The sequence below is a fragment of the Astatotilapia calliptera genome, chromosome 7 (genome assembly GCF_900246225.1).
Source record: "Astatotilapia calliptera chromosome 7, fAstCal1.2, whole genome shotgun sequence".
NCBI classification, from domain to species: Eukaryota; Metazoa; Chordata; class Actinopteri; order Cichliformes; family Cichlidae; genus Astatotilapia; species Astatotilapia calliptera.
Genome location: NC_039308.1, coordinates 52312780 through 52340749, shown reverse-complemented (window position 1 = coordinate 52340749; position 27970 = coordinate 52312780). Strand labels below are relative to the sequence as shown.

Here is a 27970-nt window from a genome sequence, read left to right as displayed (position 1 = left end):
TATCAATTTGCATAATCCTGCAAGCTGTCTTCACTTTAAAAATAAATCTTTAAAAAAAAAATCTCAGTTACTGCTAGGAAGCCTTGTGTCGTATAAAAATGTATTTATTTTCAAGGAAACCATTGAGTAACACTGAATACACCAGGAGTGATCATTCAATAAGTCAATAAAACTCGTGACTCCTACATCAAAGATCCCACATACAAGACGTCTTGGAAAAGAAGATTCAAAGCAAACATGTTGGCAATTTGCTGGTGCTACAATTTCATTTTTCCCCCACATAACAAATTTAGGCGATACACATCTGTGTAGAAAAGTGACAAGAGTTTACATCAACTTACAAAGGGCTGGATGTCAAAGTGCAAGATGCCTGAACCCCACCCTCCCACCCACCCCTCCTGTCAAAGAGGACGATCAAAATGTCGCAACCAGAAGCGGACTCTTAAATAAAAATCTCCAAAATTAAGATTCTGCCATTATGGGTTGGTATTCATTTGAGACCCTAGTCTATCTTACATTTCATAGCTTTAAAATATTATTTCAGAAAAATTTTTCCTCCCAAAGACACTCATTTCTTTTCTTCTTCTTCTTTTTTTTTTTTAAACTGCACCTTATAAGAGACGACTGCATGTAATGGAGTAAAGCATCACAGGAATTATGCAGGCATACAACAGAAAAGCAGCTGCTTATCAACAAGTTCAAACAAAACAACATTTTATCAGTTAAAAAAGAAAAAAGCAACCGAGTCAGAGTACATACTAAAATCTGAAGTGAAACTAAAAGGACTTAAAAACCTCAGAGAAAAACAAACAAACAAAAAAACAAAACAATTATGTACATATATTTACAGGCAAATAGAGTGAATATTTTACAGGTTTGACTGGCCACTGGAGGTCAGGAGGAAACCAACAATGTCCTTGTAATCCAACACTGTGACATTCAGTTTTGTCAAATGACAAAATACCTTCCAGGAGGCCGTCTGCAAGGTCGCACTGAAAACAAGTGAGCTAAGAAACCTCTGCTCTGAGTCTGCCTTCACTGTGTGTGCGTGTGTGTGTGTGTGTGTGTGTGTGCGCGTGTGTGTGGAGAAACATCCAGGACTTTTTTTGTGGACTCGAGCATAATTTTCATTTTTTCTTTTTTTTTTGTACGACTTAAAAAAATTATAATAATGGCAATGTTGTGTATGTAACACTGCCATTCAGAGCTGAATCCACTGAAGACATCCTTCTATGAGTCCGTTTGTTTTTTTTCCTTCTTCCACTGCGATCTTGTAAATGAACATTAGCACCTCAGTCTGGAGGGAGGAGGTCGTGCAAACGAAACCGCTCTCGGATGTGCGGTCTGACGTCTTCATTCTGGGACGAGACAGACAAGGTGAGACTGATTTAAAAACTGTAAATTATTAAAATTTCATTTTGATCACACATTCAGGATGTCTTCTTCTCTGCACGAGAAACAAGTAAAGACAAACTTTCACTAAATGCAATGTGTTTAGAGCTGGGCTGCTAATATTTTCAGTTGATACTGATATCACGTTAAAATTAAAATCCCTACTTCCGTAAAGTTCAAAGGTTCCCTTTTACACCAAAATGAGATGTTAAAATTTACGGTTGAGCCGTTGAACATGATAAATGCGCTGCTACATTGTGCAATTGTATTTTAAATATGTGACATGGGTTTTCTGACAAGGAAAAACCTTCAAGTGTTACAGAAGAACAAAAACGAACTGCAACACTAAATTCTTTGGTCAGGTCCAAAAAAATAAAGCAGCTATTACAACAAAAAATTTAATAAATACAGTATAGAGGTAAAGCATTTTAACTCCACAAACAGAAAATACTAAACATATCAGTACAAATTTTTAAAAACTTTCAAATATACATAAAAGGAGAACATAAGCAAAACTAACACTCAATTGTGTTCTACTTTTGTATCAATGGGAGTCTCAGTCATGGATGTCTGTGAAGCTTCTCAGTCATCCAGGTCATTGTAGTCTAAGGAGCTTGGAAAGAAAAAAGCGTCTGGAGTTCTTTAAGTTGCTTGAAGACGTTTCACCTCTCATCCAAGAAGCTTCTTCAGTTCTAGGGTCAAATGGTGGAGAGTCCCAGATTTAAGCCCTGTGGGAGTGTCCCCCTGAAGAGGGACAATGGACCCCCTAATGAGACGCCAGACGCTTTAATGCCCACTCACAGCCTGGGCCATCTGACCTCAGTAAATTACAGGATAAGGTGGGGCTAGGTGAAACGTCTTCAAGCAACTTAAAGAAGTCCAGACACTTTTTTCTTTCCAAGCTCCTTAGACCTCAGTCATGGATCAGATGTGTGACTCGTTCCACCACTAATCCGCTGTGGTAGTAAAAAGCTGTTCATCTCTCCCTCTTCTCTCCACATGTAGCAGGATAAAGTCGTCTGAGAGAAACGTTTATAGCCACGAAGTTGGTAACAGGCTCAGTTTCTCTAATCAGCTTCTTAAATCTGACATTTTCGACTCTGCTTACTGGCATCATGCCTTGTCACCTGGCCTTTGTGGAAACCTGCTTTCAACACAGTTTGCAGTGTTGGAGCGTACACTACTCTGTTCTGAGTTTTCATTTTCTGTTGCCATGTCGTCTTTTACCTTGCCCGAGCTTTTAGCGCAATGCGTGTAGCAGCCCAAATATAAGCTCATGTGCTGCTGCCGGCTGTCTCTCCTACCCCGTGTACGTCAACCCAACCTGTGTGGCTTTGATGTTATTCTACCCACATGACTGTCTTGGCACTACTTATTGTCAATGGCCTTTTGTGTTGTCCGTCAAAACATGGATGGAGTGAGCTCTATCGATTTTATACCGACCATGTTTGATATCACTATTGAGTAAACCTTTTGCATGATAATGTTATCGTTTTATTGCCCAGCTCTAATCATGATATTACTGAGCATGTCAATCCAGCAGAGTTAATGTTACACAGTGCTGTGTTAATAGCAATGTTTGCCTCTCACGTCCGTCTTCCTCTGCTTTACTCACATTACCTAAAACTTCTCTGCACCATTTTACTTTCTGCTCTTTTTTGGTTGCACTTCCTCTCAGACCACCTTCTCTTTGCTGACTGGGTTTATACACTTACAAAGCTTTGAAAAAAAAAATCTAATATTAAAATGTGAGCGTTGTTGACTGAGTTGACACTTCCCTTTTTTGTGGTTAAATGCATTGGTCACAAAACTAAACCTGGCACCAAATTAAGCCATTGACAGCTGACTGACAGCTGTTATCTAACCAAGAGTTAGACTACAGCTTTCTAGCCAATCAAAATTTGCGATTTCAGCAGCCATACGCAGCATTTTGTTGGTACAGTGCAGTGGTTTTCAAACCATGAACCAATGCAGATATACAGACTGAAACTCAGTTAAATGAATCAGTAGCAAAGTAAGAAACTTAACTGGTTTGTTTAAATAATTTACACATATTTGTTTATATGTTCTCTATTAGCAACACTAAATATAAAACTGGTAAGTTTATTACACAGCTAACTCTGCGTGTGGTGAAGAGTGGGTGGAACAGTGACAGCAGACTGCCAGCTGTGGTTATTTTCCACTGGTGTGAATGCACAGATGCAAATATTTACAAGTCCAAGTACATACCAGCTCCACAAGTTTCTCGAGGAAAGGAATAAGCTTTAGAAGCTCGTTATCATTTCTATCCACAAACCAGCTCTCAATGGGGATTCCATTGGAAAGCTGAAAGAAACAAAAACGCGTGTTTAGATCAATGTGACACAAAATCATGGATAAAAGTGCAGTTTAAAATGAATTCATTCATTTAAAAAAAACAAAAAACAAATAAACAACTAATAATAAAATAATTTCTGGTGTAAGAACTTTACCTGATAAGCAAAGGCTTGGGGTGAGTTGTCGATTATTACAGTTTTGGAAAGATCCCGCCCGAGAATGTTTAGGTCTTTAATGTAATTTCCTTGAACGCACACACAGTGCTCACGAAATAGTCTATGTCTAAAAGAAAGAAAGCAAAAAAGAAAAATGCAGCATGACAGATTTATTCCGAGAAAATAACACCAAAGGAAGAAGAGCTCTGGTGAAGTTAATGATGCTTACAGAAAAATTCAAAGGGTCAAATGATTTACACTGTGCATTTGTCCCGAGGTTGGCGGTAAGGTGACAGAAGGAAAAGAAATTAATAAATGTTTCATGAAAAAAAAAAAAACCCCCAAAAAACCCCAAAAACAAATGCAAGCGTCCCGACAGGCATTTCAGATTGGTTTGTTTGAAACAATGAAAAGGGAGTGAATGGTGCTTTCAGAATAATATATTCATGAAACACTGGACACGCTGAGAGGACCAGATCAGTAATGCTGGTTGTGCTTGAATGAGTGAGAAAAATGATATAAGCTGCATGTTTATGTGCAAGTGATGACCTTCAAATATTAATCATAAATAAATAAATGAATGACACCCACCATCAGTTTGCCAAAATACCAATGCAAGGTGGGTATGACTGGGAAACTGCATGCTTACTGGCTAACAACTTGTGATTGACAAGACACTATTTTGATACATAATATTTGCAAAGAAGAGATTTAGTCCAAGCAAGTCCAGCAATAGCAAAATGGTGAAAAGTGCAACACTAACTAGAATTGGAGAAAGTCTTTAAAATATGATTTGTGGCTCAGTGCTACAGGCAACATTGCCTTCAAACTTTTATTTTGAAGGCAACATGATCTCAATTTCTGGTTTGTGTTACACTTTTCACAGCTTCACTACAGCCAGCAGAGCTGCTGAACAGCATTTGTAGAGAGGTCCATAACTTCCATGCAAACTACAACTGCAGCTGCCAAAGCAATCACAAAGAGGGTTTTGCCAATCAGTTGGGGAATGCACATTTATGCTAGCAACAGGTTGTTGCCAGGGAGTTACTAACCACTCTGCAAACCTGTGTGACTGGACCTTAAGCAACTGTTTTTCCAGCGACTACCAGCAACCCCAATAATCACTTGCAACTCAATTGCAGTCAGAACACTAGTCTTGGTCTGTTGGGCGCTAGCTTCTTCCATCTTCTCGGTTTGGAGTTCGTTGCTAACATCGTCATCTGATACATCCTTTCTGGCTTTTTTAGGTTTAGGTCCTTGTTTAATCAGCATCCTGACTGGCTGGGTCGGAGCAAGTGCTAATAAAAGAGTGGCTTTAGCTGCGGTGTAGGTGCAATTAGAGGATGTAAAGATCGGAGCTCAAAGTTTTGCTGCCGTTCAGATACACGAAACAGCCAGAAGCCTTACTAGTTGGGGAATACTGATTTTTTCCCCCTCATGACTCTCCAGAGCTGTGCATAGGCTCTGCTTAGGAGCGACACACAACCAAGCTGGTTGCCTGATAAACTGAACCTCTTCTAAACAACAACGGAGCTTGCTGAGAAGTCCAAACACAAATCTTCAAAGGATTTGTTTACAAAATCAACACAATCAGGAAGGGGGAGGAGCTTTATGGCTTTTCCAGTAAAGAAAACCTGCTGTTAGTTTTACTGGAAAAGGAAACACGAAGAACTTGAATACTGGATAGTACACCTGGTATAAAAATCAAGGAAGTTCCTTTTTTTTTTCCTGTGTCAAGAGCGATATTTTAAATGTTCATCTTGGATCTTCTCCTAAGGATGACTACAGAATAAAGCTGGTGAACTCTGATGGAATGAATACAGGTTTGTATCCTGTTCATTTCCTCTCTTACTCTACAGCTACCAGACATCTTACAAAGCAGGCAGAGTTCATCTTTGGATGCACGTTCCCACTGACCTTACTAACTGTTTTTTCGGATCCAGGATGTTGAGCAACTTGTCAGCATAGACCTTCTTTGAAGCAGTGAAGAGAATAATCTGAAATTTTAATGGACAGCAATAAATGACTAATACTGAATCTGAGAGGAGGCCAGACTAAACAAACGTATGCACTCTAACAAAAGATGCCTCTTACCTCGTACAACTGAGACATGCGCTCGAGAAACTCTCTGAAAAAGGGCCTCAACCGAACATACACCTGCAGGTTTAAAAAAAAAGAAAAAAAGAAAAAATAGATCAAGAGACAGAAGGTTTAGGAACAGCCATAAAAAGTGAGTCTCTTAAACTGGGGAATGATGCTGAACCTGTACCTGGTATATTACATCTTGAAAAAGCACGGGGAATGTCAGAGCTGCATCTTCGAGCTCATTCAAACTACAATGAACCAGAGTTTCATCCTGGAAGCAAGAGAAGAAAAAAACAAATTATTTTTATTTTATTGTTGTCTTTAATTTGAGTCTTTTTTTTTATTTTATTTTGAGATGAAAGCATAAGGGACATTTTGCTGCTTACCAGATCAAGGACAAGAGAAAACTCTGGTGTGCTGCGTGTTTTTAAAGGCAGCGCCGGTTTGCGTGTTAACTGCTCTTCTGTCAGCGGAGGCACGTGCTTGATGAAGAAGTACCTCGAATTTAAAGAAACCAAAAGGAAATATATCAACAGTCAAAAATCACAAGTATTTAAATGTCCCAGTTGAACCTTTGATAGTAATATAACTTATTTACTGTTTCTTTTATAGATGTTGGATAAAAAAAATAAAGGAAAACAAAGAGAATATTTAATCTTCACTGGGGGAATCGGGGATGAGCAAACAGTATCCTCCAGTGAAGTAAACGCAGAGCGATGCACAGACTTAAAAGTGTGGTTTTGCTGCCACCTGGTGGCTGAAAGTTTCACAACAAGCTCAACACCAGCATACAAAGTCACCTTGAATGTGATTTCAAGTGGAATCACACCACAAAACTCAACAAAGACAGGGTTTGCTGCGCAAAGTGCAAGCTCAAATTCAACAACAATGCAGCACTTATTCTATTAGCACCAAGTCTATTAATGTTTACTTAATTAACACTGAAAGGATTTATATTAAATTTAGAGTTTGTTTTAAAAAAAGAAAAAAAAAATTGATTAACTTACGGGTCGAAAACTTCCCAGTCCTCATCGTATGAGGGTTCTGCTGGAACTGCAGGTAATGAGTGTGGATAGCTGCCATCTGGCATACACCCAGGAGCTGACAGAGACACATAAGATTTAAGAGAAATTCAAATGCAATGATTCTGAGAAATAACAAGCCTCTACTGTGAAGTTGTCCTTGTTTATGTGAATTAAGTTTTAAATTCAAGGAGGATTAGGCCTAACGTGCGTGGTCGTACCTGTTAACGGGGGCATGTCAGTTTCAGTGACGATCTCTCCTTCTTCTATGGTTGTATCGGAGGTAATGTGGAGCCTCTGTGGTAAAATCGGAGCAGTGTGACACGGAGCGATGCCCTCGGTGGATGTGAGGGTGGATGTGAGAGTGCTGCTCGGCATCTCTTCAGCCTGCTCGATGTCCAGCTGTTTCATGATTTCCTCTGCCTCCATGGCTTGGCCGGGAGAATCAGAGCCAGGAGTGGCTTAACAGAGGGAATACAAATAAGATGTGGCTTTCAGTCATATATCGCTGGTTCTTCAGAAAAAACCCCTAAAACCATTCAGTTTATGATATTTCAGCATGATTGTTTGTTATCATTTATTTATTATTTATTAATTCAGCCTAAATTACCTGTGGATCGGCTACAGAATACTTGTGGACTTTCTTACCAGTTTTAGTTGCTGGTGAGAAAAAGTTGAAGACTGGGGAGAAGATGGTTCCAAGGAGGGTGGTGCGTGGTGGGCTGCTCGTTGAGTCGACGGGGGCCTCCAGTTTACCGTTTGGTTTAATTGGTTTACTATGGCAGGTCATGGTGTCTTTTGAAGAAAAGAAGAAGAAAAAAAGGAGGGGGAAAAAGGACATGGTTTTAGTTTGTTGACACTATTGTAAAATTTTTAGGGTTCTTAAGACAGAGCTATAAAACTGCAGAATATACATGAAAGATATGCGAATTGTTATGGTCAGCTTCTATAGACTGGTCTGTCATACCTTTATTTGGACTTTTCCGGCAAACTCTGGATACGGATTTATTAGAGAGGCCTCTAGTCTGTGGTGTTGAAGTAATGAGATCACCGTCGGGATTACAATCAATACGACTCCGCTTGGCAGGAATATCCTGCTCCACCTAAAAAGAAACGACACACACAGTTACAAATGTACATAATTGACATTTTTCCACAGCTTTAACTTCTTCAGTGTGCAAATCGCTAACATGTTGCAATGCAAAATATATTTAGCAGCACTGAAAGCAGTTGCCATGACATTACCACAGAAAGCGCATCTTTAATTTCTCAATGTGGATGTTTTACAAGCATGTGATGACATTTGATTAAAAATGTGACTTCTGTTCTGGGGCGGAACGGTGCTCAGTGGTTAGCACTGCCACCTCGTAACAAGAAGGTTCTAGATTTGAATCCACTGGCCGCCCGGGGCCTTTTCTGTGTCTGCGTGGGCTCTCTCGGGGTACTCTAGCCTCCCCCCACAATCCAAAAACATTCATGTTAGGTTAAATGGTGATTCCAAATTGGCTGCAGGTTTGAGTGTGACTGTCAATGGTTGTGTGGGTCAACCCTGCAATAGACAGGCAACCTGTCGAGAGTACACTCCATCTCTACCCCATGACCTCTACGATAGCCTCAAGTCTGCCTCACCACTATGAATCAAATAAATGGAAGAAAACTGAAGGATGATCTGTTAAAAGTCAGTGCACTGACATACCTCACTAACCCACTAAACTTGCTTTGTAGTACCCCTCTAAGGACATAACAATGATAACAATACTGGCAGCTGCCAGTGCTACCCCTCAGCTTCCTAGTAGATGCACTTATAAATCAAACTCCCAGTGACCTCTGACCTTGAGGTTGAGATCACTGAAATTCAAACATAGTAGATGCACCTATGGTATGAATGGCACATTATCAAGTTATCACTTTCGCAAACCTGCGTGAGCACATGCCACACACAGAGTTTTGTCTGCCAAGTAGGGAGACAACAAAACCCCATGGACCTTTTTATGGCTGAGGGGTAAAAACAGAGTGTGCAAAGTGCTTTGACTGACAGGAAAAAGGAGAACACTCAACTCAATGCAACTTGTTAAGTCAAACTGTCCCAACACCACTAAATGAAGCCCTCCTTTGAAATGAATGTGTGACATTGTCACTGCATTTGCATGCAGCTGGTGATGCAGAAAATGTCTACATGTTTTTTTTTTTACATTCTGTTCTACCTGTTTTACACTGCTGGAACTTCAGTTACTAGAACACAGACCAGAAAACTGATTATGGTTACATTATTAGGCCGTTTATCAAACAGGATATCTATTCAATCAATAAAATTGATTTCACTTTAATCTGGTGGCAAACTAAACTGATTTCCAAGTCTAATTTATTAGGTTGTGAGACAGAGTCAGAGTCAAACACACAGAGTAACCTCTGATGCTTTAATAGATGCATTTTAAAGGTTTCAAGCTCTAATGTGTGGCTGCTTGGTCGGAAATAAAAAAAACAGCAAAGATATTAACATGTTTACTTTACTCCACAGTATGCTAATAATGATCATGAACTCAGTAGATCTGGGGATTTTCTGCAGCATTGCATTTTCTTGTATTCCTGTAAGCAGCAGTGTTGCATTTTACTGTGATATTGTCATGTTTTTTTACAGAGTAAAATGTCTCTGATTGGAATGAGTGGTGCTAAATCGAACCATTTTTGTGCAGAAGAGTCAAACGATGTGGGCAAACGCCGCCCCTTTTACGTGAGCGTGCAAGCAGAAAGCTTAAGTTTATCTCTGATTGGGGTTTAAGGTATTGTTAAGCCAGCAGACACAAAGAAAACCTGGCTGTGTAGAACTAATATACACCTTAGGATGCATTAGTGTATGTGTTTATTAAGGCTGACATGCCTGCATAGCATGAACGCTGTGCTTGTATTATAATCCCTATTCTGAACTTTTTAGATCTTGCCCCTGACATTCATCACCTGTGTTATATTAACAAAAATTTACAATGAAAACTAAAAAAAACAAATAAAAACCAAGCAAACTAGCACTATGTGGAAACTGTAAAACTAAACAACGTGGAAAAAAATTAACGAACCCACTGAAGCCTATAGGAGGTTTCGGCAGTCTAAGACAAAAATATCTAACTTTTGTGTGGACATCAGTAATTTGAGTCAGACTTAAAATAATTGTAAACCTGCTGTTTCGATGGCTAAAAACACTACTAACAGTTACATGCGTGACACAGCTTCCCTTTATCAGCTTTTTGGTTTGTTTTTTTAAGTAGCTGTGTGTGTTCTTGCGCCGTACTATGAAGCACAGAATGAAGCACATAAAACAAAAAAAAAAGAAAAGCTGTGCTTACCTTGACTGCATTTCCACGAATGAATTTCTTGATAGTGGAGAACAGGCCTGTCTCATTCTTCTGCATTTTGCCTCGACCTCTCACCGGCGATGGCTCCACTTCACAGTGTTTCCTTTTGGCCTGGGACGGGTGGGTTTGATGGCCTACGCTCGGCTGCTGAGGAGCTTTACGCACTCTCAGCTTCATCATGTACCAACGTCACATAGAAAAATCTGACAAGGAAGGAAAAGATGGAGTTAAGTCGACTGAGCGGTTTTGACACTGCACTTCAAACACAAAGGGTAGACACTCAATCCTTTGTGTTATAACAGTAAACACAATCCATCCATAAATGGTAAAAAAAAAAAAAGAAAAAAAAAAAGTGTGCTTTGCCGCTCTGACAGGAATCGTGCATGTCCCCATTACTTATGACCAAAAATGCAAGTTACACTCAAGTACATGAAACTCTACCCCCCCAAGAAAACCCCCTCAAAAAACCTAGACTGTGATAAAAACATAAAAATTATCACTATTTTAAATTGTTTTTTTAATTTGTAAAAAAGGTGTTTTAATTTACTTGAGTATCAAAAGGGCTTTTGTTTACCAAAAGGTCAGAAACAGCAGGAAATTGCACAAGTTCCTCTCCAACCATGTGCCTAAAAATCCTGATAGGTTTTCAGATCTGCTGCCCAGCCAATATCATACAAGACAAGACTTTTTACATAAACACAAAGCAAACATTTCTTATCCTGACAAGGACTTGTGCTGAGCAGGATATAGCAACTTCTCTCTTCGGCAGACAAACTGTGTCAGGGTTTTTCCTGGCTTAAAAATTAAAAAAAAAAAAAAAAAAAAAATTGGCCTTTGGGCGTTACTATGCAAGTACAGCAAGGGCTAAGACTGAGTTACTTCATCTATGTTCTTTCTTGCTTATTTTCTAAACAAAATAATACTAAAAAAATAAAAATACACCACAAAGCTAACCATCTTTAAGCTCTACCCAAAAACCTCTTTAATGTGTTTCAGTTTTTTTTTTTGGTTTTTTTTTTTAAATGCACGAAAAACACTGATGCAGCTTCTAAATTCCCCTCAGTTTCCAACGCAAATTCTTGTTTTATGAAATACGTGTAAATACAGGTCACATACGTTGACATGACTGTGTGTGGTTCTAGTTTACTATAGCAAAGAAGCAAGTTCCTAAAGTTGTATTTATTTATGTTTACAGTTTTCACATCCTCATTCTGTCTCCCTTCGCAGATACAGTCAAATGCATTTTTATTGGCGTGCTAAAGCTGTGCAACGAAAACCCACGATTTATGGACACTTCACCACCAATCTAGTCAAAATGTGTGCAGACAATTGAGTAACTTAAGGAAGCTCATCAAATTAGTTCAGATGAAACGCATACCTTTGCCTTTTTTTTAGCTGTCACGGCCACTCGACTCCGGTATAATGAAAGAAAAGTTATGAAAACAAAAAATTCGTGTAAGCCGGACCGGTCAGCGGAGTGGGTGGTAAACAGCAGAAGTTAGCAAAAATATGAAGCTTTCGAGTTATCCGAGGTTAGCTGCTGCTTAGAGGATAGGCTTTGTGTTTATATATGTTTGCTAAGTTGTTGCTGAATGAGATCTGACAGCAAACAGCACCGCTGTCTAACGTTATGTAACATCAGACGGGCTGCCTTAACGCCAACGACGTCAGCTACCGCTAACGTTAGCCAACCGCTGACATTTAGCATCAATACTACACAGACAACACCGCTCTGACGCTGATGCCCCGCATTATTTGGCCCACCGCCGACTTTACGTAGTCAGAACTGACACCTGTAGGCTTAACAGAACTGTTGTTAATGCTAGCATAAAACAGGCGCTGTCTGTCAGTGGGTTCTGTGGCTAACGTTAACCAAACTATAGTTAGCTTGCAAGCTAACAAAACGCCAAAGGCAGCAAAAGCCATTTCGTGACATTACTCCCTCCGCTTCAAAAAACTCCTCTAGTGTGTCTTCCGACAGCATATCTATAGGTAATATGGAAATTACTCTTTAATCCTTCAGTGAAATAAAGGTAATTAAAGCAAACTTCGCTGTGGCTAACGCGTCATTTTGTTCGCTCCCGTAACCATCTTTAGCAATTGAGACTACGCCCCCTTCGGTAGCCAACGTTAGCTGCTAGCTAGCAGGAGTCGGGCTTTCACGGGGGGGGACAAGCCTTTTTGTTTACATGTTGACGTTGTTCGATGCTTACCGATGATCTAGGAAGCTCTTCAAAACGTCCCGCAGCGTTGTCAGCTCTCGGCCACGACCGTGGCGGCCACGGACAAAGATCGGGCCGTGGTTGTTGCCGCCAGCTGTGTCCGTCGCTCAGTAGCTAGTCACAGATCGACCATGTCTGCGGACGCCATTTCCCGCCTCATCACAAACATAACGTTGCGGTGCGCAGAAGAATGTGACACACACGTAGGTGAACCAACGTGGCGAGCGCAGTCAACAGGAAAATGGCTTTAGTATGTGCGCAGCTGGACCCGGGCTCTCCGTCACATTTTATCCCTGCTGGTGCTGTTGTGCGACTGCAAGAATCCTGTATTAATTAAGCCGAATCTGAACGTTTGGACTGCAAATTGGCATTTTTTGTAGGACAGTGGCCAGGATGGTTCAGACGTTTTAAGACTTTCAAAAATCTTGCAAGCAAAAAACAAAATCCCAAAACAAAAGCAGCTTCTCCACATTATACTGTATAATTGGACTAAAAGCAGGCTCAGCTTTTAGTCAAATTTAGATCATCTCTTGTTGGGGGGGGGATGAAAGTGAATTAAACTTAGCATTTAACCAAATCCGAGACAGTCATTTAAATATCCCTGCAGGTTTCCGACATTTATTGATGTTTTTAACGTTGACATTAAACTGCTGCTGGAAAGGTGATCACGAACTGAAGACATATTCTGCCCGTTTGCAATAAGAAGTGTAGTCCTGCTGATGACCTTTAATATGCAGAGAGAAGAATAAAGAGTAGTCTGTTTGAATCCAGTGACCCAGGTCTCTGGATTTTGCAAATTAAATCCAACTTTTATACAAGTACACATCAAAGTCTATTGATAGTGATCAGGTAAAACAGATGATTCAGATTATGCAAAAGTGCTATCGAAAGTGTCTTCCTCTGAGAGCCTATCATATTCTTATTTCAGAGGACATACGGGCAATTTTACACAAGTGTGCAATTAAATTTTGGCCTCCCTCCCGTGTCTGAAAACCGCTTTTCAGATTTAACCATTTCAAATCAAAGCTGCTCATTAAAGTCCAATACTGTAATTTTATAAAGTAATAATTAATGCAATAACAAAACAATTCATTTGTTTCATATTATCCTGCAATAACAGTCTGACATGAGGTTTCATAAGCTTCAGTCATTTTAATGATTATTTTTTTTTTGTTTGTTTTAATACAATGAAGCTAGCGTTGACTGTACAGCCACCAAGATGTTTTCGCCTCAGTTGAGAACTAATTAAAAAAAAAAAAAAAAAAAAAAAAAATCATCATCATGTACAAAACTCTACTTCAGACACTGACGTCTAAATGCAAGAAAAAGCACTTGTTGTAGCCTGCATGTTAATGTTCAAACACCCCAAATGGCAAATCCTACACAATGTGTGGTAGCTTGATTAGTTTAAAACTCTAAATAAAGCCAAAGACTTGAACACATCTCACGCACAATGACTAAACTGTACACATGTGCACGGTTTTAAATGTAGCAATCTAGGAAAGAGTAATATTTATATGCTGTGCTTAAAGGCTACCCTGAAATAATCTGAATTTAGAGTTGGTTTTTTAATGTCACTATATAAAATTTGCCAATGCCGACCAACTATAACTGAAAAAAACAAAACAACAACAAAACAAAACACCAGAGGTGTGGAGTAAGAGTGTTCTACAAACTTTTGTTCTCGGTCCCTATAAAAGCCCCATCTCTGGCTTATGAAAGCATCTCGACCGGCCATTCATTGGGCTGTCAAAAGTACCAATAAACAAAAAAAACAAACAAACCCCAAAACAAAAAAAACCCAAAAAACAAACAAAAAAAACCCACAAAAAAAAAAAAAAAAACAGCTGATCTATGAGCAGTTTAGACCCACTCCATCATTCCAGTCGTTTAATTCCACAGTAATATCAAAAACGCTACTTAAATGAGCTTTTCTGTGAGACCGATTAATCATGATGTTCAAAACATTCACATTACTCCTTTATCCATATGCGTGTGCACCCTTGGGTAGATGATTACACAATGAATTTCCTTTCAGATTCAAACTGAAGATGAGGTTTCATTTCATCCCAAGATGCATGATTTTCCTGTAAGGTCCCGGTCCGCCCCACAGCCCCCTGTCGTGAGACAAATAAAGACAAAGCTGTTGTTGTAGCGGCTTAACTGCTGCTAATTAACTGCTGTTAATTAACTGTAAACATACCTAAGAAGCCCATGCCAATAGAGGTGAGGCATCACATCTGTTTTCATGTGGTACATTAATCGCCTCTCCTTGGCTTGGTTGAAGGGGAACGTTTCCAGCGGTTGTCCGTTGTAGTCGAACTCTGCCAGGATTACTGTGTTGTAGCTTGTGACCAAGGGACATGAAGTATACCCATCATACTAAATAAACAAGAAAAGGACAGATTATCAGTTTGTGTGTTTTTCAGTAGACGTATTTCCTAAGAAGCAGCTTTACCATATAGAAAATTAAACACATGAATCATAGCTGTCACACTTACCTTCTTATCTGGTTTTTCTTTTTTCAATATTTTGCTGATAGTTCGGCTCAAGACGGCAGACTGTGCCGCTAAAAACAAACAAACAAAAAGAGTTTAAATTCTGCTTATATCCAACAGGTCCTTATTCGATAAACTGAATTACACCAGCATGTTTATCTTGGTCAAGTTTGCTGGAAGCTGTTGTAGGTCCTAAAATGCACACCATCATTGAGGTGACCTGCACATACTGACAAATACAAAGCTCAACCAAAAACAAAAGTCACATTTTGTTGGACTATCTTTAGCTCTGATAAGCTTGTGCAACACCACAACATTCATTTCCATCCAGAGTTACATTCCTTTTTTTGTAAAGAGCTTCCATTGATGATGGGATTAAACTGTTCTCCAGCACATCCTGAACATCTAGACTTTGTTGTGGCCAATCCAGGGCAAACAATGTCTCATGCTCCCTCAACCACTGTTCTACAATTTGAGCCAAATAAATTGTTTCCATTTTTAAGTATGTAGAAGAAAATATGCCATTGATGGAAAAGCCTGGTCATTCAGTCTTTACTTTTGGACACACAATGTTGCTGAAACTGACCAACTGAAGCAACCCCAGATCACCACACTGCCCCCACGGACTTTTACAGCAGGCACCAAACAAGATAAGTGAATCACTTCATCCACCGATCTTCTTACCCTGTCATACCTGTTGCTCTGGATCAGGGCAAATCCAGTTCAGACCACCTGGGCCTTGCCCATTGCTCTAGAGTCCAACCTCTATTCTGATTTGCAAACTGAAGGTCCCCCAGTCATACGTGGTTTTCTTAAAGCTACACAGCCATTTAGTCAGAATCGCTTGATTTTGCGTTACACTTTGTGTGTGGAAATGCTTTTACCCTGACTGTTAAACATAGCTGTGAGTTTTACTCTTGGTTTTTACCTTCATCAATGAGGTTATTTTTCTCGGTAGAACCTTTGCGTGTTATCAGTCTGTCTGTAAACACATTAGCTCAGAAAGGTTTTGAATGTATTCTGATAAAACTTTGTAGGGGTGTAGAGTGGGGTCATGTTAACAAACCATTAAAATTTTGCTTCCATCCACTAAGGTCAACTTAATGATTTATTGTCTGTGAAGGTTCTCAGTGATTTATTGGTTGAAAATTGATAAAATGCCTTAAAATCTAGAATCTATGATTCTTACAATTTGGTGTGCATTATTGATATATAGAACCCTACTGTATAAAGACTTAAAATATGTCACTTTTGACCTCTCCTTAATAGTTTGATCTGAAAGTCAAAGTGATAATACTACAAAGAACCATTTAAAACTATGTTTCTTACTGCCATAGAAGCTTATAGGGAACGATATACGGGGACTATTCAGCTATTAAGCAACTTGAGGGTGGGTCCATTTCTTAAATGGGAATTAAAGCCTGAAGTGAAGTACACACAGGAAGTGATTACATCAGAGAGTCAAGAACATTTAGTTGACATCAAGGCATAATGACCTGTGGCGATGCAAAGTGGGCAGGCCACGAGTCAAAGTCTCAACTCTGAGGCGTTCGGAGGTCTTTGTTACAAAATAAGAAATGTGGCAGAAGAATAAAAGACTTCAAACATAGCAAGCAGCATGTAAGGCTACTGTGCTCTCTGACTTCATTAGCCTCAACTAAATTTAACAAGTTCAGGCAGCTTGTTAAAACATCTGAACCAATCAGAAGCCAGAGATGCTTACAGCAGTTACTGTTCCAAATTAAGCAAACAGCGATGAAAGTTTTGAGCTCTTATCCTAAAGAAGACTACAGCAAAATCTGAAGCATTTATAGTTAGTGATCTGTTGTTCAAGTGCGTCCATTGTGTATGCCTTCGACCTGTACACCCAGAAGACAGCATAGAGTAGATTCATATTCACTAGATCACGTTCCCAGAAACGCAGTGGCTCTGAACCTAAGATTTAACTATAAATATGAAACTTGTTCACCTTGTGTAGCATTTTACCGACACACTTCCCTCCAGATCAAACTTCACCCAAGGACAGACAGATGGACTGACCGGCAGATAATGTCAACACTACAACTGTTAGAGGGGCTAAAAACAGCCACATCCTCTAGACTGAAAAAAGAAAAGCAGTGAGCGATACATTTACAAAGGTATACACTCGCTTCAGGCTGCATACCCCACCATGACTAAGCAAAAACATGTTTTACACACACACACACACACACACACACACACACACACACACACACACACACACACAAATTCAGGACAAAAACAGAGGAACTCTTTGTAGAACTCTATTGGTAAAGTTGGCTGAGCAACAAAGCAGGACACTCCTCTGTTATGGATTCAAACATCACTTTAACAGAAATGCTCTTCACAGGAAAACCTTCCAGAAGGACAACAGTATAGTACCCCAGCTACACAGAAGTGACTCTCAGTAAAAAGCCATTAGACAGCTTTGTAAAGTATGCCATAGAGCTTTTAAAGAACTCCAAACTGAACTATCCAGTCAGAAGTGAACAGACCATGTATTTAACACTCGGCCGCTGCTCATCACCGACTCATATCAGCCTTAATGCCAGCACGTCTCAGCCTGGTTGGAGCTGAAGGAAGGAAAGCAGCCAAAACCAGTTCCAGAGCACAGCAACCGAACACTAAGATGAAGAGTCAAGTTTCTGCACGACAATGCCCTGAATGATACAAACAAGACAAATCTGGAGTGGCTTCAGGACATGTCCGACTCTGCCTGATTAGTCCAGTCCAAACGTGGGCTTAAAACACCCGAGAACATCTGTTCACGTAATCCTTTTATCGCGTGTGACCGTGGCAGGATGATCCAGGAAGAATAGCTAACCTGGAAATCTGTCTCCACACTGAAAAATGAAACTACTGCACCACAAAGTGTGGGTATTTTCCTTAAGTGATGAGACACGATATGTTAAATCTAAAGTCTGCGCTGAATTGCTTGAAATGTAGTTTATTATTAACAATGATTGCACTGGCTGCAACGACACAGGAAATCCAAAATTAGCCAAGTGTGCAGGATTAAAGCTTGTACTATCTGTTCATGCCAAATACAACCAAAAAACAAAACAAAAAAGAAAACCTTCTTTGTGAAATGTAAGGATCCAATCAAACTCACAAAACGATACCTGACACACTGACCAACCTACTAAAACAAGCAATGTCCCCACAGAAACAAATTCACTGGGTGTGGTGGTGTTTTATAGTCTTGTTCCAACAAATGATTGTGTAATACAGCAGATAGTAGCTTTAAAAAAAAAAAAAAAAATGCAAAAACCCAACCAAAAGTCCAAGCAGGTCACACAAGAGGAAGCTGTGGAATGAATGAGCAGAGTTTTCCAGACTTCACTCGGCGCAACGATCAACCTAAGTGCACAACACACTTACCGACAGCCGCTCCGGTTTTAGATGTGGGAAGGTTGGTGCAGTCTCCGATCCCAAACACGTTTGGATACTTGGTATGTTGGAGAGTTTCTTTGTTCAGATCCAACCAGCCGATCTCGTCGGCCAGCGGACTGCCTTTAATCACCGAGCTGGGTCCCATTGGTGGTGTAACATGAAGCATTTCATACTTAAAAAAAAATTAATTAAAAAAAATTCTGGTTATTCTGGGGTTTCTTTTTCCAAATATTTTATATATTAAGATGCAAAAAGAGAAAATGTGTAGCCTAAAAGGTTGTAACCCCCCCAAACAAACACCCTTTTTATCAGTACTTAAAAAGAACATTTATACATGAAACAAAAGTGAAAGTTGCTGTTACAGTTACCTCGATAACTTTGGTTTCCCCTGGTTTGTCAAGATTTTCAAACACAGCTTCTTGCTTATCTGCGCGCACTTCAATCAGGTTGTGCCTCAGGTTAATCTGTAGGTCACGCTTTTTCACAATCTCCCACAGTGAGTCAGCGTATTTCTTTACCCCAAAGATCACAGGCAATGATGTGTTATAGATCACATTGGCTTTTGCCCTTTTGCCCGTCTTCAGTTGAAGCAGAAAAAACAAAACAAAAACCACTCATCAAATTTGGAAAAAAAAAAAAAAAAAAAAAAAAAAAAAATCACATTTGATTTTCTGTCTCTTGAATAGATCTCAAAGATTCAAGTACCTTCCTGAGGTAGGCGTCTGACAGGTACATGATCTTTTGTGGCGCTCCAGCACATTTCACAGGAGTATTTGGGAAAGTGAACACAGCATTGCCCTCTTTGAAATCCTGCAATGCTTTCCACGTTTTCTCCACAGTTTGGACAGAGTAGTTAGAGCCAATTTTTGGGTGCTCAAACCCCTCTGGGAGTCCTTTGATCTACAAGTAAAAACAACAGCAAAAAAGTATGAGTATAAATCTCTTAAGATGTAAATTGGCAGAGGCTGATTAAACAAATGGGAAAAAAAACCCTGTGATTTCACCTTCTCATAATGGAGCTCTAAACCAAGCGCCACAATCAAATATTCATACGAGATCTGTAGGGAGAAAACGAGTTTATGTCAGGTCTTTAAAATAATATTCAGCTTCTCTCTCTCTTACACACACAGAGACAGATCACGTGTTTTTAAGCCATTTTATAACTTTACAGTTTCCTGTTGCAAACTTACTTCAGTCCCGTCAGCTGTGCGTACAGTATTTGTCTCTGGGTTAATTTCCTGAACCTTAGATTTCACCCATTTCACTCCAGATGGCATAAGACTCGCAGTGGGACGGCTTGAGGACGCTACAGTCTTTGCACCAGCACCAACCAGGGTCCATATTGGCTGATAGTAGTGGATCTGAAAAACACTTTTTTTTTTTAATGAAAAAAACTTTGTTGACACAAGCTTGCGTGCAAGTTTCCTTTCAAGGTTTGAAGCACAGAAATGTAAACAGGAAGTCACGGATGAAATGAATGAAAGCCTAAATCTGCAGTGGGTGCTGGGTTACTGTGATCCTCTAGTGTGTCCTTACCTCGCTGGGCTCCACCAAAGCTACATTCTCTGCTCCCACCAGCCTCTTCATCCGGGAGCTCATTGCGATACCGCCAGTTCCTCCTCCCAGCACAAGCATTTTGTAATGCTGTTTGGCAGAGGCAGGGCTGCTTGTGTGAAACTGAGAGATAGCAATGCCCCTCGGGTGGCACTGCTTGAGATGACGCAGTGCAGCCATCCTGTGTCTGACAGGTCGTTTTAGATCAGCCTCAGCTACACTGTCTGGGGTTAGTGCAAAAACATGACAATCTCTACTTTCTGCTTTGCTGTTTCCCATTAGCTAGAAAGTAAAGAGCTTAGCCGGATACAGGAATGGCTGGTGGAAATAAAACAAGCAGGATTTCAAACTCTCATCACATGTCTGATCATTATTTGTTATTTGCTAATCAGCCCAAATATCTAGTGTGAGGTCATGATTTTGATTTTGTGGGTTTTATCTGTGGTTCTACCCACAAGTATTGTAACACAGGCGCCCACCAGGCCACACAAACAAACATAAACAAACAAACAAACAAAAAACCCCACACAGTGTGCGATACCATAACATTTAACGGTGCTTTAAAGTAACAGGTCCAAAGAAGCTGTACACTGCACCACCACCTCAGAGCTGTTACGCCAAAACAAACGTGAACACAGGTCTCATCTATCCGGGTCCAAGCACAGTCTGAACTCAAGGCAGTGCTGCTGCTGCTGTTGCATGCTGCTGTTGCATGCTGCGTAACAAGCTGGCACCCGCACAATCATACCAACACAGACAGAGAGCTGATAACGTGGTGCTCAGGTACACAAGTACGTCAATAAGCACAGGCCTACCTCAGCAGGAGCGCTGTCAACCTCCCGTGTTAATGTCCGTTTAGGCGGAATGCTCTTAGGCTGGGAACAAGTCCGTCTGACCTAATTTCTAATTTCCTCTCAGTGAAGAAGGTACCAGTGCCGCTTTCAAGCCCTACCCGCTGCCCAATTGCAGTTGGCACCTCCGGTCCCGCCCACTCCAGGCGAGTCACCAATCACAATCGACTTTTTTTAACCGTCAGTTTAAAACTCTAGTGTTAGCTTCTACAGCCACTGTAGCCTAATTAAACTAAATGCATCAGAATAGATTATTGTGGGTATTTTGGCAAACGGGGTAACGTATATCCCAAAAGTTTAGACTTTTTTTAAGTGTTACATTGTTTTCCTGTGCTGTCGAAATCTGACACTCTACTTTACTAACTTTGGCCTGAAAGCACCTCAGTGTGGGCGGGTTGGGGACATGCCCGCCCCGCCTGCACGTAGTCGGCCGGGAAAGCACTATTTACGGTACAAACTGTGACTTGTACGTGCTACCCGTTGAGCCGGTGATGGACCAGCAATGTATTTGTTACGTGATGTGCGAGAATGCTTTTATTATTAATAAAGTCATCTGTGACATCTCTGTTACTGTAGGCTTCTAGTAGTACTATACGAGTTTGCCCTTTAAACCATCAACATGCTGTAGGTTTGTTGTTTATGGCTGGTCATTTTCCTGTGTGCACGCCCGCAGATTCTTATCACGTAAACTGCTCAGCAGATAAAACGTATACGCTGGAGGGTTATGTTTATATAAAGGTTAAATTTGGTGCAAAAAGCCTACAACGAAAAGTTTTCAGCATTATCATCATGACTGTGCTTGTTTTGTATTCATCAAACTGGTTTTACTGCTTCAGATGTCACCCCCATGTACCATCTGCTTTTGGACCATGTGTCTATAAACCAGTCCAAAGTTTAAATGATGAAAGTTCACTTGTAATTTTCAGCGTTCGCTGCACTCTTTTAAGGAGTGTTGTATGGAGTTCATATGCTACAGGTGGGATTTAGACGTGTCAGTACAGATATTGCAATAAAAACAAACTTTTTGAAAGCAGTTGACACATAGTCTTAGCAGACATCCAGAGTCTCAGTAAACACATCCATCAAAGCCTCTTCAAGCAAGAATAATAGATTTTTACACATTTAACAAATGCTATAACTAAGGTTTTTCATCCATCCATCCATTCTCCAATTCAGGATGGGGTATGGGGCTGGAGCCAATCTCAGCTGTCATGGGGCAAGAGACAGAGTACACCCTGGACAGGTGACCAGTCTGGTACAGGGCCAGCACAAACAGAGAGACACGCTGACATTCACACCTATAGTCAGTTTTTGGAATCAACAATGAGTGTAACCTAGAGAGTACCATATAAAGATCTAAATGATCATGTCACATTTTACCTCTGACCTCTCCTTCAAGGTCAGTCGACTGGTCTGAAGGTCAAAGTGATAATAATGCTATAGAGCAACTTCAATTAAATTTTCTTACTGCCATTGTTTGTATTGACAACAAGCATATAAGAAATGATATATATGGAGATTCTAAATATCACGTAACATTTGACCTCTGACCTCACTTTTATGTTTCACACCTGCCTTTCTTTAAAGTTGATCCCAAATTGTTAAATCTTTAAAGAAAACGTTATCAAGCGGAAGAGATTGAGCTGCTTAGTTTGAAACATACTGTATATTACATAATATAATATATTTTTTCCAAACTTTAGTTTTCATTTGTATTCTACTTGACTAAAATGCTTTAGTTGTCTGAAAATGTTTCGCTTTAGTTGAGTTTTTATCACCACACAGTCACCTCGCAGGCTGGAGCCTATCCCGACTGTTATATTGTGAGAGACAGAGTACACCCTGGACAGGTCGCTTGTCTGGTGCAGTGCCAACACATAGACAGACAACCATTCGCGCTAGCGTTCATACCTACAGTCAGTTTTTAGAATCCCCAATTAACCTAACTCCCATGCACTCCCTTTGAACTGTGGTAGGAAGCCAGAGAACTTGAACCCACGCAGACACGGGGAGAACATGCAAACTAAACACAGAAAGGCCCCAGCCTGGATTCTAACCCAGGAACATCTTGCTGTGAGTGCTAAACACCACACCACTGTGTCACCCTTCACTCAAACAAATATTTATGACCCGAATGCTGACTGTAAGTAATTTTATTACAAGTAATTTTGTTAAATAAGTACAATATAAAAGAAACATACATTTAATGGAATCTGGATAAAGGAAATTTACATGACTGACATACATTCAACCTACACTACGCAAAATTTGCCACTGTAATAACCTTGGTTATGTCTCTCCGAGCTCCTTGATCCCTTTCTAATGAGAGCATCAGGTGCTTTTAGTTCCTGTAGGGTCGACCTCGCCTTCTGCACACCTGTTTTGTGTTATGCAGTACAGGAACACTGTGTTTTAAGCAGTGCACATATGGTGTGATATCGTTTTAAAAACTAAAGATGTTCAGCGGTGAAGACAATGACTGTTAAAACAGTTTCACATTACTTACGTAGAGTATTATTTAACCGGAGCTTGTGCTTTCTAGCATTTAGTCTGTTTTGCTTTATTTGAAAGGTTGATGCAACAGAGGGTGCACCTCTGTGTTGCACTCATTGTGCTGTAGTTTGCCATGCATTCATGTTCTAATAAAGAAGTCCTCAGTAAACGAGACAGCATTTGGGCGAGGTGCCAAGTGGCACTTCAGTTTACACCTTTAGAAATATTGCTTGATTAAAACAGGAGTGGTGTCTGGAAGCTCACGGCTTGCGTTAGTGTAGAAAGTCTAATGTTGTGATAATGGTGTGACTCTTAAACTGCCCAACCCTGTTCTCTAAATGACAAAAAAACCCATTATTTCCTAATCAGTAGGGATGATTTTCTTTCGTCATTTTAGCCTTTTTGGCCAGGGTGAAGGAAGTATCTGCCATCAAACAAGAAGACAGCCATGTAACTACGCCCCTAGCCCTGCTACACTGGCAGGGCTAGGGGCCAGGACTCTCCTCTTCGGGTTTTTGGGGGATGCTGCTAACTCCGGGTCCGATAACAGGCACCACACCCGCAGTAGATGTGCTCGGTGTGAGGTCTCGCAGCAAGCGACTTTTAACAAAATGCTATACGTCGCCAGGTGTTTCATCAGTTTCGAGGAGTTACCTCCTTTGCACAGTATCACCTTAAAGCACTTGTTGCAGGCTGCTGAGTTTGCATCTTTTGCTGTGAAGTACAGCCAGACTTTGACCGCTTTACCTTGGGCATTTTTAATCTGTAGCTCTGCTCTAAAAGAACGTACGTACCTACTTGGGCCCGCCTGCGCTTGCAAAGGTGAAATGATTGGCTAGAATCCAAAGTGTATGACGTTTTAGGAAAAAAAAGCACCGAAATGTGCGCTGCTTTTCGGTCTGGTTACTACCGTTTATGTCCATTACCCATCCCTACTAATCAGCAATGTCACAAATGTTTAAATCTAATCTAGAGTGGTTATAGTTGGTCTGCCTAAACTAACAATCCAACAGATAAATAGTCACCTGACCTACACAACTCAGCATTAACCCACATGATTAGAAAACACTACTGTCCTCCCAGTTGTCTGTGTTAACTGTAAAGGACATTTATTTTTTTATTTCCTGCAATTCATCTGGACTGTGCTCTTAAAAAAGTCGTTCTGACCTTCGTCCTCTTCCCCTCCATCTTAATATGGGATTAACTACGTGGTTGTGGGGGATCAGTTTACAAAGTTTATATCCACAACAGCACGCATGCCCAATTTAAAATCTTTCTGTGTAATGTGTGAAGAAAAAAAAGGATTACAGTTGCATTAACATTACTTTTTAAAAGTCCTTTGAATGCATTGTATAATGTTTCCTGCCGCTGGAACTTTATCCTATAAAAACATACTTTCCCATACAGTTACCTTGGCATTTCATTATGAAGACACATTTTTTTTAGTGTTTATTGGTGGATTTGGCTGTTATTCTGTTTTAAAAGTGTTGCTCACAGACATCAGACACTCGGTAGTTTATCAGTAGTCACTCACTGCTCACATGTAGGCATTGCTAAATTAATACAGTATTACAAATTTGCCATGTTTAATTGTTTTGAAATGGCTGCAGTCCGTAATGTTGAGAGGTTTTCCTAATATTTTGGCCACCCTATTTGTTTTCATGATGATCAAAATAATTACTTTAGCTGAGTGCCAAGTGCATATGGTATTTTCATGGCCTATACCAAATACTTAAAAACAATCAGTATTTAGACATAATTATTTTGTCAGCTAATATTTTATTTTGAAACCGAAAGGTGAAAAGCTCAAATTTATAAATTTTCTATTATTATTATTGTGTTTTCATGAATTTATACCTGTCAGACCCAGGGTTCGTGAGCAGTCTATGGACTTGTTAATGTTTGACGGTGTGTGTTTGGTGCTGCTGTCCCTTGTTTCCCTGTGTACTGGTGTGTGTGTGTGTGTGTGTGTGTGTGTGTGTGTGTGTGTTGGGGGTGTCCTGGTTTTCCTGGCACACCAGGCCTGGAGGGTTGTTCCTGTTGGAAGGCTGGCCACACCCAAGGAGGAGGATGACACACCTGCAGCTGATCTGGATCGTCGGGGGCACTACATAGCAGTGTGGCTGAGCGCTCGATGGTGGATTGTTGCGTGACTTCCCGTCAGTTTCTCAGCTACTGTGTGAAGTAAGTACTACCTGTGGCCCTCACACCGTTAGTCATGAAATGCTTTGAGAGACTAGTCCTTCAGCACATCAAGGATTACCTCCCCCCAGAATTCGACCCCCACCAGTTTGCATACCGTGCAAACAGATCCACAGAAGACGCCATCGCCACAGCTCTCCACGCTGTGCTGAGTCACCTAGAGCAGCGGCAAAGCTACGTCCGAATGCTCTTTGTGGACTACAGCTCAGCCTTTAATACAATCATCCCGGACATCCTCATCACCAAACTGGTCACTCTTGGCCTCCCTCCTCTCACATGTGCCTGGATAAAGGATTTCCTCACAAACCGGCCCCAGACTGTAAGACTCGGCCCTCATCTCTCCTCCACTCGCACACTGAGCACCGGCTCCCCACAGGGCTGTGTGCTGAGCCCCCTCTTGTATTCTCTCTACACCCACGACTGCAGTTCGACCCACAACAACACTCTCATCATCAAGTTTGCTGATGACACCACGGTAGTCGGACTCATCTCGAAGGGAGACGAGGCAGAGTACAGAGAGGAAGTCCTCAAGCTGGCAGCATGGTGTTCAGAAAACAACCTGGCACTGAACACTAAGAAAACCAAAGAGCTCATTGTTGACTTCAGGAGACACAACACCGACTTGGCCCCCCTCTACATCAATGGGGAGTGTGTGGAGAGGGTCCACACTTTCCGGTTCCTTGGTGTCCTCATCTCTGCTGACATCTCCTGGACAGGAAACATCTCAGCGGTCATCAAGAAGGCCCAACAGCGGCTGCACTTCCTGAGAGTCCTCAGGAAGTACAAGCTGAACTCCAACCTGCTGCTGACCTTCTACCGCTCGTCCATTGAGAGCCTGCTAACCTACTGCATCACGGTATGGTATGGCAGCTGCACCAAAGCAGATAGAGTGAGGCTTCAGAGTGTGGTCAAGACAGCACAAAAGATCATTGGCTGCCCTCTCCCCTCCCTGATGGACATTTATTCCTCCCGCTGCCTCAGCAGAGCAGCAAACATTATCAAGGACAGCTCCCACCCTGGCTTCAACATGTTCAGCCTGCTTCCCTCAGGGAAGCGCTACAGGTGCATCAACACAAAAACCCACAGACTCAAAAACAGTTTCTTCCCCAAAGCGATAACCACCCTGAACTCACACATGCACAGATAACACAGCCCCCCACTTCCCACTTCCTCTATGGACCACCACTGTGCAATACCAATTCTATGTGCAATAACTCAACTGTATATACATAACACTATTTATTACATGTTACTTACGTCTTGTATATTGTACATTATATATATATATATATATATATATGTTTTTCCCTATGTTAATACTGTCCATATGTACATAGCGCTGCAGAACTGTACCCCCCCCCCAGCATGTTTACACTGAGTAGGAGATGCTCTGTATCTCATTGTACAACTGTATAGTGACAATAAAGGCATTCTATTCTATTCTATTCTATTCTATTCTATTCTATTCTATTCTATTCTACTCTGCTGCTGTGTAACGGTGTTCTGACAAAACGTCCTATCGTAAGTAGTTTATGCACATTTCTGCTGTCACAGAGTAATTCCAGCACAAATGTAACTAGGTATGACGGTTTGCCACGTAACTTTGCCCATCAGAGTGAGTATGCTTGTAGCTCACATTCATAAAGCCAGGACGGTTTGCCACTTCATTTTACCCGTTAAAGTATGCTTGTAGGTCACATTTACAAAGGTAGGATGGTTTGGCACTTAATTTTACCCGTCAGAGTATGTTTGTAGCTTATATTTACAAAGGTCGGTTCGCCACTGAATTTCGTGTTGTATGTGTAGAAACAAGGGGTAGGATGGTTTGTCAGGTAGAATGGATTCCCAGAACACCAGTACTCACGGGTGCCTTTGTGTGCGTTTCCCAGGAGGATTATCGGAAAGGAGGAAGCAGCGAACAGATTGTACACAGGGAACAGAGACACGGAGCACGGGCGCAGGGAGAAGACACGAAACGGGAGTCGGGAGCACAAGGGGATTTTTTGTTTGCCTTTTATTTTTTACTTAACTGTAAATAAAGACACCTTTGCATCGCACTAGTCCTGCATTTTGGGTTCTACTTTCCCATATCCCCACGGTCTGCAACCCCAGACTGTGACAATGTCCTTTGAGCTTTGTATGTAATTATGTCTTTTACAGTAATTTTAGAGATTTATGGTAACAGTGTAAACATAACATGTATGTGCTACATTAGCAGACAAATTGAAAGATGGCTAACAGTTATTTTATCTTTCAGGTAAGATAACCGTCAGTATGGCAAACATACTGGACTACTAGATGCCATTTAGAGGATGAAGCAGGTGCAATAGTGCCACCTCTCTGTATAATTTATTTTTTATGGCTTGTTTGTTTTGAGCTTGAATTTCGCTTTCTTTGCTCCAGATGGCAGCCGCAGCAC

The 27970-nt window shown here is 40.8% G+C and overlaps 2 protein-coding genes across 5 annotated transcripts; both read right to left on the bottom strand.

Annotated features, from left to right (window-relative positions):
* Nucleotides 1–86: 86 nt before the first annotated feature.
* Nucleotides 87–12893, bottom strand: ctdspl2a (CTD (carboxy-terminal domain, RNA polymerase II, polypeptide A) small phosphatase like 2a). 2 transcript variants are annotated; one of them, XM_026175539.1, is made up of 13 exons: nucleotides 12531–12893; nucleotides 10309–10520; nucleotides 7938–8073; nucleotides 7619–7765; nucleotides 7192–7431; nucleotides 6956–7049; nucleotides 6335–6446; nucleotides 6133–6219; nucleotides 5958–6020; nucleotides 5781–5860; nucleotides 3864–3990; nucleotides 3622–3717; nucleotides 87–1358 (listed from the first exon to the last, which is right to left on the bottom strand). In XM_026175539.1, exons 2-13 carry the CDS (start codon nucleotides 10495–10497, stop codon nucleotides 1293–1295), a joined length of 1437 nt encoding a protein of 478 aa, XP_026031324.1. In that variant the 5' UTR covers nucleotides 10498–10520; nucleotides 12531–12893; the 3' UTR covers nucleotides 87–1292. The 2 variants fall into 2 exon arrangements, with proteins under 2 accessions (XP_026031324.1, XP_026031325.1); XM_026175540.1 differs by lacking the exon at nucleotides 12531–12893 and adding an exon at nucleotides 11696–12445.
* A 1519-nt stretch (nucleotides 12894–14412) lies between these two features.
* On the bottom strand, nucleotides 14413–20997 carry LOC113026591 (sulfide:quinone oxidoreductase, mitochondrial-like). 3 transcript variants are annotated; one of them, XM_026175542.1, is made up of 10 exons: nucleotides 20821–20997; nucleotides 19988–20229; nucleotides 19642–19812; nucleotides 19456–19509; nucleotides 19157–19351; nucleotides 18820–19029; nucleotides 18440–18623; nucleotides 15041–15108; nucleotides 14743–14921; nucleotides 14413–14656 (listed from the first exon to the last, which is right to left on the bottom strand). In XM_026175542.1, exons 2-10 carry the CDS (start codon nucleotides 20183–20185, stop codon nucleotides 14599–14601), a joined length of 1317 nt encoding a protein of 438 aa, XP_026031327.1. In that variant the 5' UTR covers nucleotides 20186–20229; nucleotides 20821–20997; the 3' UTR covers nucleotides 14413–14598. The 3 variants fall into 3 exon arrangements, with proteins under 3 accessions (XP_026031327.1, XP_026031328.1, XP_026031326.1); XM_026175543.1 differs by having other exon boundaries at nucleotides 19988–20192; XM_026175541.1 differs by lacking the exon at nucleotides 20821–20997 and having other exon boundaries at nucleotides 19988–20323.
* Between the last annotated feature and the right edge of the window lie 6973 nt (nucleotides 20998–27970).